The sequence below is a fragment of the Lygodium microphyllum genome, chromosome 8, assembly GCF_053477565.2.
Source record: "Lygodium microphyllum isolate KBCC chromosome 8, Lygodium_microphyllum_v1.1.10, whole genome shotgun sequence".
In the NCBI taxonomy this organism is placed as follows: domain Eukaryota; kingdom Viridiplantae; phylum Streptophyta; class Polypodiopsida; order Schizaeales; family Lygodiaceae; genus Lygodium; species Lygodium microphyllum.
Genome location: NC_141142.1, coordinates 102452159 through 102463045, shown reverse-complemented (window position 1 = coordinate 102463045; position 10887 = coordinate 102452159). Strand labels below are relative to the sequence as shown.

Sequence of the window (10887 nt, the reverse complement as noted above, 5' to 3'; positions counted from 1 at the left end):
TCTCTCTCTCTCTCTCTCTCTCTCTCTCTCTCTCTCTCTCTCTCTCTCTCTCTCTCTCTCTCTCTCTCTCTCTCTCTCTCTCTCTCTCTCTCTCTCTCTCTCTCTCTCTCTCTCTCTCTCTCTCTCTCTCTCTCTCTAACAAGCATGAAAGACATGAGCCAGAGACACAATTTGGCACACATAAAAAGAAGCTTTCGTTTCTTAGTTTTTATCTTTACAGGTGCAGCTATGTGACGTTTGGTAAATATCTTTTTTGTTATTTTTTGGGTGAAAGAAGGAAAACATAAGCCTACACCCAAAATTGAAGAAAAGCTTAAACGTTTGAAAGCTTTTAGGCTTTTCAAGTTTGTAAACTACAAAATCTTTAAAAAGCTCAAAGGAAAGCTTCAAATGTTGGGAAGTCTTAAGCCTATATAAATGGGGGAGAGTTAAGTAGTATGGGCCATTCTCTTCATTACAAAATTCAACTCTTATTTAAGGAGACAAGAAGGTCATACACAAGTGTATGGAGATGTGTACGTCAGTTCCTTGGTCATCATGCTTGCAAGCTAAAAGATTAGATTCAAATTCTTAATCCAAAAACGTGAAATAAATGAGTTTGTGAGGATGAAATGTAGCAATTGAGGTTATGCCAAATCTAATTGAGTTGATGATGATTGCAATAAATAATGAGGACCTCAACAATGTTCAACAACCTCAATGCTTAGGCCATTGATAGCATATACTATAGCAACAATGCATGAACACCATTTCAAAGACCATCATTCCCTCATGCTTGTATACACCCTACTTTTGTTTGTTGAAGGGTTGTAAAATTATCTTTTTTTGTTCGTCTTTTTCATTATCTTTGATGGTACAAACCTGAGATGCATATTACTCCTCCATGGTGCTTTTTCTTGCTTTTCCCTGGAGCTATAAGTTTTGTCTTGCTCCATCACCACTTGTATTCTAGCTTTTCCCTGTTGCCATTAATTCCAATCAAACAAACTTGAGAAAATTTGGTTATGCTTGCTTATTCCTCTTGAATGGTGAACCATTTCCAAAACCTAGATATTTTAAATCTAGGTTACTTGTTTTGAACATGCCCCTTTTTAGTTCAACAAAGGCATTCATTGAATGCTTTTGAATGCTTGAAAACGTGACAAAACATATATTAGTCACATAAAGTCTTACAATGATCATATGGTTAACATGTCAATGATTGACTAACATAAATATCAATGAAGAAATTATCAAGATATCTCCACCCTTCCACTATACAAGGTATTGCCTTATCATGATTTGCCTTACTGCCAAAGATGTACACTAGGTAGAACCCTAGAATTCCTCATGAATGTATAATAATTCATTATCCAAAATGTTAGTGTGCACTTTGTACATAAGGTCTGAGTGAACTCTCATTAAAAAATTCATGCAATCAAGTTCTGTCGTAATAATAACTCATAAGTATGAACATTGACCTTCCCAATGGTGAGGTGAGCACTAAATGGAAGCGGGCTAAGATATTTATACTAGCCCAAGAATATGGAACTCCTTTAAGGCCTATCTGTACTACCCCAAGAATATGGAACTCCTTTAAGGCATATTTTACACATTTTACCTTTAGCGAACATGTAATCTAACATATAGAACTCATCTCACAAGGCTTCTCATAAATCTCTACTAACACCCTCCTAGCTAAAATAACTTAATGCAGTAGTACAACCCTTGTCATCCATGCCCTCAAAAGATGCAATCTTGTGTGATTGTTGCCCAATTTTGAATACTCCTTAAAGCATCCTCAATCATTTCATTTTGGTATTGTGTGAGCATGTGATTAATGATATAATGTTACACTCAAGTGAATCAAATCCACAATCACCAACAAAGAATGATAACATTCACCATGTGAAGATCCTATGATACACTCTAATCAGCTAATCTTCTCAATCATTTACAAAAATTGAAAGGATAAAGTTACCTTTAGATGAAAATAATTCCAATGATACTCATTACGACAAGGGTCTTATGACCATTGTACTTGAGATTATCATTGTAAATCAACGTCATCTTACTTTTCATTGTAGAGCTTTATGTATTTTAATATAGTGATAGATGCTACTATGGGTCTCTCTATTGCAACTCCTTGAGGTGGTTTCATCTATACTTACAATCCTTTCAACCAAGAAAGATGTCTGTGCTATGCATAGTCATCTAAATCTAAATCTAGGCTACCCTAAGACAAGGTCTCACCTAGTTATTCATTACCTATCCACATGTCCAAATACTTCACCATGATGAAGTGGAAAAATCATTCCTCTTTGTAGCTTATAGTTTGCTAGTTTTAGATTATGTAATCCTAATCCTCCCTAAGAAACCTTCTCTCTTTGTTGGGACCTCCCCTGTCAAATACTTTGGCACCAAGGTCCATTACCATTAATTTTGTTTTCCCCATTCATGCTAATCATTAACTTTCCCCAACTTTCGGATGTATCACTACTTTTGCGTCATAGGCCATTTTAGCCTCAAGTCATATACGACACACCCTCCCCAACACACACACACTCTCTCTCTCTCTCAACTCAATGTACTTTGTACGTACATGCACACACAGGGGGAGAGAAAGAGCTAAGGCCCATGTTCCCCTTTGTCCTCCATAGTTCGCCAACACTCCACCAATATCATTACATTCCCTTCATTTCAAACACCCTTCCCCTTTATACTTCATAGTTTATGCTTATACTCTTTACCAATACACTTACACACCATTCACTTCACACTTTCTCGGCTCACCTTCGTGTTGCTATTTGCTCAACATATGCAAGCTGCATCTTTCCAAGTTTCTAGCTTTATGCGTACATTGTGCACAATCGTTGAGTCATACGCCCATCTTGTGGATTGTTCGCACAAGCATCCTACTCTTGCACACTATTATTATGCACAATACAAAGAAGGCTCAGCAATCTCTTTCAAAAAATTGACTTGCAATGGAACACTTGTTTTATACAGCATACAAACTCATTGCTCTCAATTTCTTTTCAGATGGTGCATTTTCCAAATGATAGCGTAATGCAGAAAGGTCGAACCTTAGTGCAAGTGAATTATTCAGTGGCACTGCAAAGAGTAGGATATCCCTTTCAAAATTCGGATCTCTGAAGCCCCTTCGCTAACCATCTAATTTTTTTTACTTTTTTATCTTTCTTTGTTTTCTTCTGTTTTGTGTGTTTGTGTGTGTGTGTGTGTGTGTGTGTGTGTGTGTGTGTGTGGGTGGAACCATAAGACCATGGTACAATTAACCAGAGGAATCAAAAACTAGGTGAAAACACTACAAAGACAGGAGGAAGGCGATAGTCTATTCAGAACTCACAATTTCATAAACTACTAATTTCAAAAGATCTCAAATGGACATAGCTCAATCTATTACACTAAGTTCTCCATGTCACATTAAGTAAAATTTGTCTCAACATTTTGATCCTCCACGCATGCGCACAGAAAGGTAACTTTGATACATCGTCGACGTTATTACAAGACCAAGGTGGCTGTTTCAGAAACTCGGATGCATACAAAGAGGAGACTCGGAGTGCAAGGACAAACATCGATGCAAAAACATCCTGATTACTGGCTCATTTGACAATGTAAGCAATCTTTACAACCTCTCTTACCACAACAAAAGCTTCAGCTTCAAAGAGGAATGTCAGTAGATGGACAGACCTATGTATGAGTAGCCGTTAGCACAGAGTGAAGATGTAACACAACAGAAACCATTACTGTATATAGTACATCAAGAGCTTCCTTGAACTACACTAGTTCTCTTCTGGTTAGTTGCATGTCAATACATGTACATACATGATGCCTCTCTCCCATCCCTTCTGCTCAGATTCAAAACTTCCGGAGCAGACGCAATCCACAAGTCTCTAAAATTTGACCTTCCTCAAGAAACATGTGCCAGCAGCTTAAGTGGAATCGCATGACGACACCAACTCTGTCACTTAGATCAAGCTATACCCTTTTTTATGTGGAAGGTAACCAAACTCACAGCAGACCTGTTGGATGAATTCGTTTGAAAAGTACAAAGCAGCACGTCCTTGCATACAGCATATGACCATCACCATTTAGATTATCAATCTGCCAATTCAACGCACTTTCCGCCTAGATGATGTTTTCCATGCATCCTGAATGTGACAGAAAGACGCATTAGCATATCTGGAGGCCTGTAAAGTGGCTAGCCGCTAAATGACTCATCATGCAGCAAGTTAAACATACCAAGGGTACATCATCAGAATCTTTGGAGGCTGTTGGACTGGGTGTTCCTTTCGAAACATCATCTTGCTTGGAATTACCAATCTTTGCCCCAGAAATTCCTTTCTTTTCTGATCGCCCAGAAGCCTTGAGATTGCGCTTGGACCCTGCTGTACGTACCCAGAAACATAAAGTATCATCCATTCTACCCCCATAAAGGTAATAAAATGGATAGAAGACAGTACGCACACACGCGCGCGCATGTGCACAGCACAGACAATCATACCCAAAAACATAAAAGCATCACACCAAGAGAAAGCAGAAGACATTGCAAAAAACAATCATGCCCACAAACACAAAAGTGCTATACAATTTCGAGGCAAAAAACTCCATCATTAAGAGAATTACTACACTTGCTTACAGTATTATATGCTACTTCCAAAGCTCTTCCTAAAGCCTTCAGCCCCGATGTTAAAAGTACACAGAGCATAGATTTGCCTTCCAAAAATTATTTTGAAGAGTGTTTCAAAACTAGACATTACAGATCAAAAGTAGCTGTTTGACCAATGGCTGTCTTTCAAACCTTACCAGCCTAAACAAATTGAAAACTGGCAAAATAACAGAGATTTACAAGTACACAGTTCAATGCCAAGGAATCAGATGTACATAGTGTCAAGCCTTCTCAAGCCCCTGTAGATTTCTCGGAAAGAAGTGTCCTGACTATATCCTAAAACCAACAAAACCTCAGGCTTCCTAGAATAAGCATATTGACAATATCCTAGACCCAGTCACATGGGACAGCAACAGCAGCAACAAAAGCCTTGCAAGGACTTGTTGCAGCTCCTGCCAAACTATTGATCTGAAGGGTATTGATGTTTCAAGATGCTAGGTCATAGTTGTGAAGATGGTTGAGGTTGGATGAACAGGTTTCTCCAGTGTGGTTGAAGATGAGGATGACGGTGAGCTATGGGACCCGCAATGGCATACACCTATCGATTTGGAGGGTCCACTTGGCACTCCCCCCAACTAATCAGAGGGCGTAGGAGGGGATGCTCTCCTGCAACCCATAGCAACAGAGGACGGCTGTTCTTGTCCCTTAGGACGGAGGATAGCAACACAAGGACACCATCCTGGACAGATCTGGTGGTGGGGACGCCAAAATGGAATGGGAGACATTCCTTATCCTTGTCAGTGACATCTATTCCCTTCCTTAACAGGGACAACCGACAAGGGACCTTTTATTCTCTTTATTGGGTACATTTCAACCCCTTTTTCTAGAAAGTTTAATGTGTTAGCTGTCCTTTATTTCGCTTCTGTCTCACACACACACAAGATCAACAGAGACATTTATCATATCAGCCCACATCACACACCTGCTTGCATGCAAACATGCGGACAATGATTTCAGAAATGCAAAAAACAAGTGCATGCACCCATGTTCTGTTGACAGTACACATCCACTGACACCTCCATCCACCGCATCACAAGCGTACTTTAGGTGAATGTGAATCCATCCCGGTTCCATATCACATGCAACTTTCAGGTTTGGCAACATAGAATGGGCCTTTGGTGAATATGAATCTATCCTGTTCCATATCACATGCTACTTTCAGGTTTGGCACCATAGAATGGGCCTTTGGAGGTCAAGCTGTCTAGTAAGCATAAGTTGTGATGTTGTAACTTGCTGCATGGTATTGACTCAGATTCATGAGGAGGCACCACTATTGTGTTCCTTTGAGATGGCATTTCCATGTCTTGAGAGGTCAAGGCAAACATCCCTGGGTTACAAAACATGTGCGCACACTCGTATAAGTCAACATGTGAGCATCTGTGCCTCTGCATTCCATTCTTCTTCAAAGCGTGTCTAACATGTGGACTGATTTGGTATCCAAATCTGAGATGTGGGACAATATCATGTGTGTTTATGTATGAGAAGAAGGAAAGAAATGAAAGTAATTGACAAGAGAAAACTTGCTGAAAAAATCAACATTTGCAACCTTTGAAAAACCCAAAAAAGTCCTTTATAAACCATCCCAAACAAGGGGATGAAGCATAAGACAGCTCAGACAGGGGTACAGCTATGGCAACAGGGGATGTCCCCTACTCTGATCTAGCATTTCCTCTAGCAAATTTGTCCAAGACAGTGTCCCAGCGTCTTACGGGGCCAGGACAATACAATAGATAAGCAGTTTTTTAGCACTAGCAGCAAGGTGATTCTAAATGGACAGGAGTTTTGTCTAGAGAAAATAAGGCACAATTCCCCATAAACCCCTACCATTTCTTTATATTTGCAGAGGCAATGTCCTATTTTCTGCATACAAGGGCAACGTAACTGAAGAGCCGACAGACATTCAGATACCTCCGGCTCCAAGTAGGGCTCAATATCACAATCGCACACCAGTTCAAATCAGTGATTAATTCCATTTGGCAAAAGTTGACATATGGGGCAGAGCCCACCTCTCACCAGCACATAGAGCTCTAGTGGTCAACAAGATCGGAAGATCCTGTTAGCAATAGCCTCTTACATAACTTCCTGCTAGTGTTTCTTGGCACCTTGTACAGCTCAGTACACCACCTAGTTTGGAATCTTTTGTGGTGTGTTTCAGACATCGTGGGATCCAGACTAAGGTGGCCCAGAATACCACCATCCAACAGAAAGCAAAGGAAACTTAGGGATCATAGATCTAGAGTATCAAAGTAAGGCCCTGTTGGGCAAATGGGTTAAGGGACCTCAAGCCAAGTGGATAAACCTGGAAGTCTCTCTTCCAGACAGTCAACTGCACCTGGTGGCATTTGGAGGCCTCTCTAAGATGGACCTTCACTAAAATACATATCATTCTTCACCGATCATCCTTTCTCTGTACCCTCTGCCAACCCCCTGAGTTGCCCAGAAGAGGCTGATAGACAGAAGTCGTCTGAAACAGGTAGTTCAGACACAGAGATGGCTTGCAGCTTTGAGGACGGCAAATTCAGTGCTTAGCCTGGGAGGCTGGTCATGCCTGCAGGCTCTATCAGAGTTTGGAGGTACACCTACTACAAGGAAAATGACTTGCACATTTCCAAAAATATTATTTCCGAGAAATCTAGAAGCCCTTGATACCATCTCTAAAGCTTGTTGAAACAAGTACAGACTCTCACTCAGATGTCATGTAAACAAACTACGAGTGCACAGATTTTGACAAATAAGTAAATTCTCATTCTAGATTAATTATTCTGTGTTTGTTGTTTATTTTAGCTTCCACAAGGACTCAACAAAGAAATAAAAAAAGCAAACCTGCATTTGGAGTGTGTTCACCATCCCCCACCTCCACATCTTTCACAAGCTCTTCATTCCCTTCACTTATATTAGAGGAGTCATCACGATCTCCATCAGGACTTGTTGCATGCTTGGCACTACTATCACTCTTAGCTGCTTTGCGTGGTTTTGGGGATTTTGTAGCTCTGAACAAGACATAAGAAAAGGGATTAAAAATGCCTACAGCACACTTGTCGAATACCGGATAGATTAGACATTAGCATTTACCTCCTTTTAGTCACACTTCCTTTTGCATCCTTTTTCTCTCGACCTTTCTTTGGCCGCCTGAAAAAGAAATAAAAAATCATATTTATAAACAATAACGTAAAACTGAGACACTGAATCCAAAAGACCCTTGAGAGCACGTCAGTTCCAAAACATGCGATGAAGAGAGAAATTTGTAAGATTGGATAGTGAGCAACTAAACAGATATTGTAAGATTGGATAAGAATGCGACTATTGTAAACATGCAGACAGAAGCCTCTTACAGACTAGCTCCACTTACTACAAATGAGACACTAGTGTGTGCAGGAATGCACCAACATCTCATCAAACCAGAAGGCAGATAAACACACAAAGGATCTCTACTTACATAAAGTTATGTCCAAGTTCAAGTTCAGACTTACCCAGTGCGCTGTATACTCACTGGTGTGGCTGGATGATTCTGCAGCAAAAAAAAAACATAAGTTGAGCCCAATCAAGACATCTGATGAAAAACACTTCCAATCAGAATTCAGGAGAAAAACCAGCCAAAACAACATTGCATTATAATTGTATTGAGTTTCAGGGAGATGGCAGAACATGTCCTAACTAAATCCAACCGACCCGGGTAGCCAGGTTCCAACAATCCAACTAATGTTTCAGCAGAATTATGGCAGTAACAGTACTGATAACGCCTACAACAAAGGACAAGTGGAACTCCAGAGTGGAGAGACTATTAGATGTGCTGCATGTAGGACCTCTTCTTCATTGTTGTCATCAGTTATTCGTTGCCACCGTTCCTTTTCCATATTAAGCTCCTCCTCATCTCCATCATCATACAGCACCTTTCACAGAAGAGCTGAGAACTTAGAAACATGCCTGCACACAGCTATAACATGCAAACCAAACAAACTGGATGGGATTTCAAGCCAACTACTTTGTGTTTTTTCTTTGAGGCATCATATGAGTGAATGACTCCGCTGTAATACCTGCAACGACAAAATTAACAGAATTATAGCACCAGCAATTATGGCTTACACAGTAAAATACCATGTTTGACCATGTCAAGTGAAAAAGCATGGATCAGAGAGTCAGAGTAAACTGAAAATGTTGGCTTGCTGAAGTGAGAACTGAGATTGTTCACAATCAATCATGCACTCACTGTTTGTCTAATGGCCACCAGACTTTGACCCTCCATCCAACCATCTCCTCCTTTGAAGTATCTCCTGTATTTCCTGACTTTGAATCCGGACTCTTGAAAGCAGAAGGCAAGACATAAACCAGTATTAGTAGAAACTAGTAGTGGCCATGAAAACAAAAACATCATCCATCAGCAGCAAGGAATTGGAATATAAAGCAGGAACAAGTAATTGCAATTCACACCTCCAAACCAGATATGCTCATTTTCTTGGCCATCCTCCTTGGAGTGCCTCGTGGACTTTTCAACTCTTGCACTTCACTCTTGGGAGTAGCATGCTCTTCCGTATCATCTTTGGTCTAAAATAGATACAAATTATTAGACTTTAGAAAACGCCGAGAACTAGGGACTGATATATGGACAAACACAGGCACAAATTTTAGAATCACCTTCTTGGCCCGACGAGCTCCCCGCTTTTTGCCTTCTACTGATTCAGGAAGAACAGCTTCCTCTCCAGCTGGTTGCCTTTCTGAAGGTGCTTCTTCAGTGTCTTCGGGAAGTTTTAACTTCTTAACATTTAATCGTATAGGCCGCTTTCCAGAGTCATCACTTGCACTGATGCCAGGAGCAGTAGAGTCCCTAACAAGATCCATGTTTAAAGTAGGTGTATCAGACAGTGCTTCATCTTTTGAACTATCATCCTTGCGGCTAGCAGTCTTTGGTCGCCCTCTTTTACGCTTCTCCAATTGGATATTTGGAAGCACCTCATCTGATCGAGCACGTTTTGCTTTGGGAGATAGTTCTCCATTTTCCTTGCTTGAGCGACCTCGCTTACGTTTGGGAGATGTCGCTACATCAATATCCATCCGAGAGGATGTTAATTCATCATTTTCGGGCGGCAATTTCTCCTTTTGACTCCCTTTGCGTCCTGAATTCTGCTTTTTTTCACTGCCCACCTTCGGAGAAACAACGGTCTCACGCTGTGTACCAGTTTGAGCAGTTTCATTTTGGCTCACACCATTCCCTTCCGCCAGAAGACCCTGTGTCTTTCTCTTTACCTGCTTCAAAGATCTCATGAGTGTAAAACACATCTAATTCTACCTTGAACTATAATATTATGTTAGGCAAATAGATAACACATAAACTGTTTCTCAAGGTATGCAACCTTTAAAGTTTAAGGTAGTCTCTGCAACTAACGACCCAAATATTTGAGGTGAGCAAAGAACTGAGAGAAGGTTACCTGATCAGGTAGCATTAGCGATAGTACTTCACTCTCACCAAAACCAGAAGGCAGATGTGAGCCATCATCCTGTTAAAAGCCACATGTTATTTACTATTAAGACAGTAGCATCCCACAAGAAAAAGAAGACACTAGTCAATCTACAGCAAATACCTTGGAGGAGGCATCTCCTTCAATGGGCCTGTAGATTGACATAGGGAGTGGGATCTCCATTGTGCCATTTGCAGATGATATACCAACTGCTGGAAGAACTTTTGTAATTGCAATCCCAATATCACAAAGAACATATGTGTTCTGAAAGAACTACCATATATGAGAACATGAGGCAAAAGCCAGACACTGCATAAACTAAGCATACTACAATTTTTAACGGCCTCAGACCTGGGTTTTTGAAGAATCAACAGCATCTTCTGCCTGTTTCATAGTGCGTAAAATGGAAAGAATCAAGGCAACATTTTCCGTCTCTTCTCTGGCTTGACTCACCAGTGCCCAAATAAAGAAACACAACTGCCTGAAAAAGAAAGTGGTTATCTCTTGGCACGCCTATGCCTTTATAAAATTACCACAAATGTTATCGTGATATGCTCTTACTTGGAATATGGTTTTAGCAGTTCCAACGTAGGACCTCCATCATTCAAACTAGGAAATGTAGCATCGTGAGCAAGGATATGCACAATATAAAAAAGTACATATTCAGGAGAGTAAATTACTGAAGCTTCTCTTAGCCGGGCTTCTCGAAGGCAAGTTGCAATAAAATCACATAACTTCTCATTAGCCTGTACCAAGACATCAAAA

At 40.4% G+C, this 10887-nt stretch overlaps 1 protein-coding gene across 2 annotated transcripts in view; it reads right to left on the bottom strand.

The window, feature by feature from the left end:
* Positions 1 to 3576: 3576 nt before the first annotated feature.
* Positions 3577 to 10887, bottom strand: part of LOC148032676 (sister chromatid cohesion protein PDS5 homolog A-like) — a 33781-nt gene continuing 26470 nt past the window's right edge. Inside the window, exons 20-33 of one of the 2 annotated variants that reach the window (XM_087683303.1) lie at positions 10684 to 10868; positions 10474 to 10603; positions 10246 to 10386; positions 10093 to 10161; positions 9302 to 9910; positions 9098 to 9211; positions 8877 to 8968; positions 8652 to 8703; positions 8473 to 8559; positions 8140 to 8177; positions 7742 to 7798; positions 7493 to 7659; positions 4243 to 4388; positions 3577 to 4151 (exon numbers count right to left, since the gene is read on the bottom strand). In XM_087683303.1, coding sequence (XP_087539429.1) covers positions 4113 to 4151; positions 4243 to 4388; positions 7493 to 7659; positions 7742 to 7798; positions 8140 to 8177; positions 8473 to 8559; positions 8652 to 8703; positions 8877 to 8968; positions 9098 to 9211; positions 9302 to 9910; positions 10093 to 10161; positions 10246 to 10386; positions 10474 to 10603; positions 10684 to 10868 — 1926 coding nt within the window. In that variant the 3' untranslated portion in view covers positions 3577 to 4112. The remainder of the gene's footprint in view (positions 4152 to 4242; positions 4389 to 7492; positions 7660 to 7741; positions 7799 to 8139; positions 8178 to 8472; positions 8560 to 8651; positions 8704 to 8876; positions 8969 to 9097; positions 9212 to 9301; positions 9911 to 10092; positions 10162 to 10245; positions 10387 to 10473; positions 10604 to 10683; positions 10869 to 10887) is intronic. The other variant, XM_087683304.1, reaches the window with a different exon arrangement.